General features: G+C 32.3%; 2 protein-coding genes across 8 annotated transcripts in view; one reads left to right on the plus strand and one right to left on the minus strand.

Annotated features, from left to right (window-relative positions):
• Nucleotides 1-6,082, minus strand: part of LOC128885657 (midasin) — a 188,987-nt gene that overhangs the window by 148,197 nt on the left and 34,708 nt on the right. The gene's annotated exons all lie outside the window — the stretch shown is intronic.
• Nucleotides 1-6,082, plus strand: part of LOC128885663 (uncharacterized) — a 141,904-nt gene that overhangs the window by 98,453 nt on the left and 37,369 nt on the right. For 3 of the 5 annotated variants that reach the window (XM_054139829.1, XM_054139830.1, XM_054139826.1), the window contains exon 8: nucleotides 2,073-4,128. The exons of 1 other annotated variant lie outside the window; for it this stretch is intronic. In XM_054139829.1, the coding sequence (XP_053995804.1) occupies nucleotides 2,073-2,252 (180 nt within the window). In that variant the 3' untranslated portion in view covers nucleotides 2,253-4,128. Of the gene's footprint in view, nucleotides 1-2,030; nucleotides 4,129-6,082 lie in introns of those variants that run through there. One more of the 5 variants, XM_054139827.1, reaches the window with a different exon arrangement.

Genomic DNA, 6,082 nt, shown 5'->3' on the forward strand with positions numbered 1-6,082 from the left:
GGAAATTATATGCATTAGAAAAATACATTAGCTGGACCAGACTCCCCCCTTAACACGTTTACTGCCACACTAAAATTTCTACCGCGATTGAATTTCATTTACTAACTATCGGGGACTACATAATCAAACATTTATCGTGGTATTTATTTTTGTAACTTCTCCGAAATTCAAACATTTCATACAAATTCATTTTCTTTGGCAATTAACTTCCGAAATTAATTTTTTTTAATTCTTCAGTAAAAGGCACTGTCACCCATATGCGGGTGACATGGCGATGAACGTGTTAAGGGGGAGTCGAGCTTCAATACGCTGAAATTGAGGCATTTTTTTTATGATTTTAGCAACAGTAAAGTATTAAGCGGATCTGTATGAAACTTACAGGGTCTTTTACTAGATATTTTGGGATAAAAAATCTTTTTTTCCTATACAAATTGTACATAAAAACCATGTATGTGGACATGTTCGGAGACCCCTCGCCGCCGAAATTACGAATTAGCAAGAATTATAAGGCCTTCAACTTAAAAGTAGAGATTTTATTGTATCGAAAAAAGTTATTTGTTATCACTAGACTGCGGATCTTTATACATTTCCAGGAAATTTGAATTTGCAAGAACCTACAAAATGCAAACAATATGCATGCATATAAAAAGGATTGAAAGTAAAGTTCATGTTATAATATTTTCTGACTAAAGTAAATTCCTATTTAGGTTCAATATTTCTAGGCACGTTCGCGAAGATTTTATTTTGCATAAAGATCCGCAGTCTAGTTATCACCAAATATCCAATAGAAGACCCTGCAAGTTTCATAAAAGAATGCTTCATTTTCAGCGTCCTGAACCGGGCACCTCCCTTAATCCTGCAGCCATTTGCAGGAATTTTATTTTATCTTTTGATAGTGAAATTGTCTATTAGAAAGTTATTAAGTGACAAATAGGTAAACCTGCAGAACTATTAAATATTAGATATGTAGAAATTCTTGTCTTTTTAAAATTAATTGTAATAATTGTTTTAATCACTGATTTGCTTACTTTGTTTTTTCTCCGATATATTATTTAATATTCCTTTGGTTACGAAAAATAGAATTGATATTTTTCTGTTGAGGTAAATTATTTTGTCAACTGGAAATTGTTGTACTAATTTCGCTACACCTGTTTTATTTTCATTTCATGAATGTGGAATTGTATTGTGAAGAAATTATTGTGTTATAGAAATATGGATAAATTATAATACCATATGTATCTTATATTCCTTGTTTTTTAAAACTACATTTTTAATTTAAAACTCTAATGTTAATTTATTCTTCCTTGCCAAATAAGTAGCTGGCACGCATCCAATTGCATAAATAATTTATGTTTAATGGTAAAATTGTTGAAATCATTATTAGAGAGGAGCTAGTGAAGCTGGATATAAATGGCAGTAAAGTTGGAGCTAAATGCTTTAAATGGTTTGGACGCTATAATGAATATTATGCTTGCATGAGGCTAACGCATATGTACGTATGAATTATTATTTTTGTTTACAAAAAATAGTTAACAATAAATAGCTGAATTTAAAAAGTCAGTTTGCTAAGACTTTTATATTTAGAATTGGACGAGTTTTATTAAACCATTGTTTTATTAAGTCATTGTTAAACCATTCGTATTTCATGGTTTTTCTTATAAACAATCTCTTCAATTTAGTATATGAAATACTCGTTAGAAGTGTAACTTAACTTTTATTATTACATACTTTGAAAATGACTCGATGGATTCAAAAAATTATCGATGAATACCTCGTCATTAAGACTGAACCGTTAAACTTTATTTATTTCTTCTACCGAATGCAGATAAACTTCATATTTCCTTTTTCGATTCGTCTCCGCTTCTCAATGTAATTATTATTTTATGGGCTGCATTATGCAAACAGTATAATACACTTTAAATATTATTTAGGAAGATTTGTGGCATAAATTGCATGAAATTAATTTGAGCAAATCATTCGATATTGTGTGTCAGAAATAAACGTGTTGGTTTCTACGGTTTCTGTTTAAGATAAACTAAAGTCGTAATTAATCGCGGAATTAAAACGTGCAGGACGACTCCATGATCATACCGCCGGATCCATGGACTCTGGTCACGAGATCGAAAAGCACAACGACCACTTACGAGCCAGACACTAGCAGAAGATCGAACATTTTGTTACCTCCTCTACCGAACGTGAACGATTTGATAATAAATGTCAGTCCGACCAGCAGCAAGTCTTCTAGCGGATAAGTTCTCACTTACAATTATTTCATCGAAAACAGGAGGAAATTCTGGAGAAGTTTATACAAGTCTTATTATTTAATATTGCGTACGAATATTTCAAAACAAGCTATTCCTCAAATGTGTCTAAGAATTCTTCAAGAGAAGAGGCGATCCTGAAGAGATTTATAAACATTCTTTGCTCGGTGTTGCGTATAAACTTAACGAAAATTCTTAAAATGTATCTATAAATTCTTAAAGGAGGAGGAAATTCTAAAGAGGTTTATACAAGCTTTATGTATAATGTATAAACTTTCACAACGTAACTCTTACAATTTGTCTGTTAATTCTACTCAAAATGGAAAAAACGTTTGTAAAACTTTGCACGAATTTCTTGCTTAATAGTACGTAAAAACTTCAAAAAAAGAATTTTGTAAGTTTAATTAATAGTAATTTTGCTTGTTTATATTTTTAATGAACGTTCCTAACAAGTCTTATAATACTCGTGGAAAAGCTCCTTTCCTGAAAGGAACACAGATTTTTTCCTTTACCAAAATTTGTATCACAATTAATATCCAAATATTTAATATTACTCAAAAATAACAAAAAAAGAGACAAAAAATATCCATTACCGTGCTAAATTCGTACAAATTTATTTTTTTTGTAATTCTTTCATTCTGTTCATTCAATTAGTCCACGCAGTGACCACCTATAAACGTTAGATTTACAGATTAGTGGTAAGAGAATGGAAGATTTATGATGAAATGTTTACGAAGCTCGTCGCAGAAATTCCTCCTTCAAAATGCTTCCATTTTCTGTGCCAAATCTTGAAAATACGTTAATTCGGATAATTCGTAGAGAAAGTTTAAAAGCCGCACTAATGTTCCTCTGCCCCCCCCCCCCCCCAAGCCAAAACGGCGAACGAAATGTTTGCTTGAAAAAGAAATTATCAAAATATTTCCGAAAGTTGCCAAAAGTGTATGTAACAAAGATTACATAAGTCCATCATTCGCCAAACTTTACGCACGTTTTTTCATGAACAAACTTCGCTTTTAGATGATTATATTTAGGTAACGGCAATAAAAAGGTGAGACAGAGAGGCTAGAGCGTAGAGAACCAGAAAGTCACCGGCAATGATAGTTCCTTAATGTGAATCGAAACAATATTAGGCGCACCAATTAGTGATTAACTGATTAAATTAGGGAGTATGTTAGCTAGTTTGCACCTTTAAATGAGCTTTCCACTCAACTGGGGACTCAACTAATCGAGAGCTTTTATCTCGATTATTAGTATATTGTATTGTTTACTACTGTCATTATTATATACTTATTATACAAATATATATATACATAAATTATCGACACATATGTACATATACGGGGCGTCCAAAAAAGTACGATAAGCGAATGTAAGTCCTTTATTAATTAACTCGTACACAGTGGTGTAACACAATCGAACCTCGATATTTGCGAGCTAAGGAAGGCTGAATAACTGTGAAACTATCGTAATTCATACAATTATTGAATTGAATCCAACGAATAGATTTATACAATAGATGAGACTAAGTTTATGTATTTATTAACCCATTTACTAATACATTCATTTATTTATTCATTTCCTTCATACCTTCATTACACAATTTATTAACAAAACAAATATGACTGGTGCAAGAAATGCAAACCAGTTGTTATACTCTCATACAAAATTCTTATATTTACATTAAATGAACAAACAAAAACTTAACTGTTCAAACCAATTAATATCACGAATACATTATTATAAACTGGTTTTATTCGTTACCTATTATTCGAATAAATCTAAAATCTTAACTATAAATGAAATTATCTTTATAAAAAATTCTGACTACTACATCTGTATTCATTCTAAATACATTCCTTCTCAATTCTTCAATATAATTTTCAACCTGATGTAGTGAATGAGATTCTGATGCAAACATTGAACATTTATCGAGGTTCCACTGTACTTTCAAATTATATGTTCTCCACCACGCCTACGCAATATTTCTTACCGTGTTCAGAGGAAAAGAGAATCAAAAGTGACAAAATTTGTATCGGGTTTTTCCAAACGAGTAACTAATATTTTATACTCTTGTGAGGCTTCAAGCAATTTGTTGTCATGAAGAAGAGTGAATCTATAAAAATGATTCTCAAATTACGGTAGACTCTCGTATAACACGGTTAATAATCCCGTAAAACACACGCGCTGTCTGAAATCGCGTTATACAAAATTGTGTTATACGAGAATTTCTCCTGTGTAACACGAATAAATTACAGTGTGCAACAAATTTAAACTTTTTTTAAATTCCGCGATATCCACTAGGTGATTCTTATAGGCTTCCTCGTCCTAAATACGAATCTAAAAGTGAAATTGCTCCATCACCCTTAGTTTTCGAGAAATACGAGATTTTGTAAAAACGGTCGATTTTGAGAGAAAACGTAGTACTACTTGAAAACTACGAACGCTAGAAAGTTCTATTTAGTCTTAAAAGATAGAGGAGTGTTTTCTGAACATGAAGACATATTCCTTTAGAATTATCTGCTCCTTTGAATGCTTGTAAATGAACACCGAAGTTCAAAAAGGTGATGATGCGTGAATTTTTCAAGAAATACTTTTGTATTTTAATGAAAAGTTATTCACCTAGGTTGAATTTACTTCGCTTGCTTTATATCGGTGAATCAGGGCCGTCATCGTGGATTCTGCACAATCGTCGCCACGCGCTTGAATAATAACCATCAAATTCTCGTAACTTCGTTAAAATTCGCTCCACATTGACGAATATAAAACCATTTTAAAGCTTAATGTTTCTACTTTTCGATACTTATACTTTTGTTCTATAAGTTAGTGTTTGGGGGTAAACTCTGCTCTAAAGAGAGATTTTTTATAGGTAGCAGTTTTCATTAAAAATTAACAATAAAATATACAATTATAGATTGAATTAATTGTTAAATAATTCAATTTAGATTTAAATAAAGTTTGCTCAATACCAAATTAACAAAAGTCAAATAATTGAAGATAAAAAAAGGGAAATTAATGATTAAAATTTAAACAGTGGAAAATTGTCTTCGTTTTGTTGAGTTGCAGTATACATGAAATATTAAAAATAAAGAATTACTTATCTGGAACATGTAAATGTAATACAAAAACCGATAGCGCGTGGCACCGATTGGACGAGTCCCGTAGCGACGGCCCTGACTGACCGAAACATAGCGAGCAACGACTGTGCAGCGGTAAAACACCGTTCACGCGTTCCGAGTTGACGTTTTGTCAAACCGTATGGATTAGAAACCGTTCCAACATTTGCCGCGGGTGGTTTTCTCTTCAGAAATATTTGCAGAATCCGATAACGTAGTGTAAATTCAACCTAGGTGAATAACTTTTCATTAAAATACAAAAGTATTTCTTGAAAAATTCACGCATCATCACCTTTTTGAACTTCGGTGTTCATTTACAAGCATTCAAAGGAGCAGATAATTCTAAAGGAATATGTCTTCATGTTCAGAGAACACTCCTCTATCTTTTAAGACTAAATAGAACTTTCTAGCGTTCGTAGTTTTCAAGTAGTACTACGTTTTCTCTCAAAATCGACCGTTTTTACAAAATCTCGTATTTCTCGAAAACTAAGGGTGATGGAGCAATTTCACTTTTAGATTCGTATTTAGGACGAGGAAGCCTATAAGAATCACCTAGTGGATATCGCGGAAAAAAAATCGTGTTGGACAGTGTTATTCATATAAAATAACGCATCGCAGGTATCCGCGCTATGGGAGAGTTTACTGTATTTCCATCGCGTGTAGAGAGAGAGAGAGAGAGAGAGAGAGAGAGAGAGAGAGAGAGAGAGA

Source organism: Hylaeus anthracinus, unplaced genomic scaffold, assembly GCF_026225885.1.
Source record: "Hylaeus anthracinus isolate JK02 unplaced genomic scaffold, UHH_iyHylAnth1.0_haploid 11981, whole genome shotgun sequence".
Taxonomy (NCBI): Eukaryota; Metazoa; Arthropoda; class Insecta; order Hymenoptera; family Colletidae; genus Hylaeus; species Hylaeus anthracinus.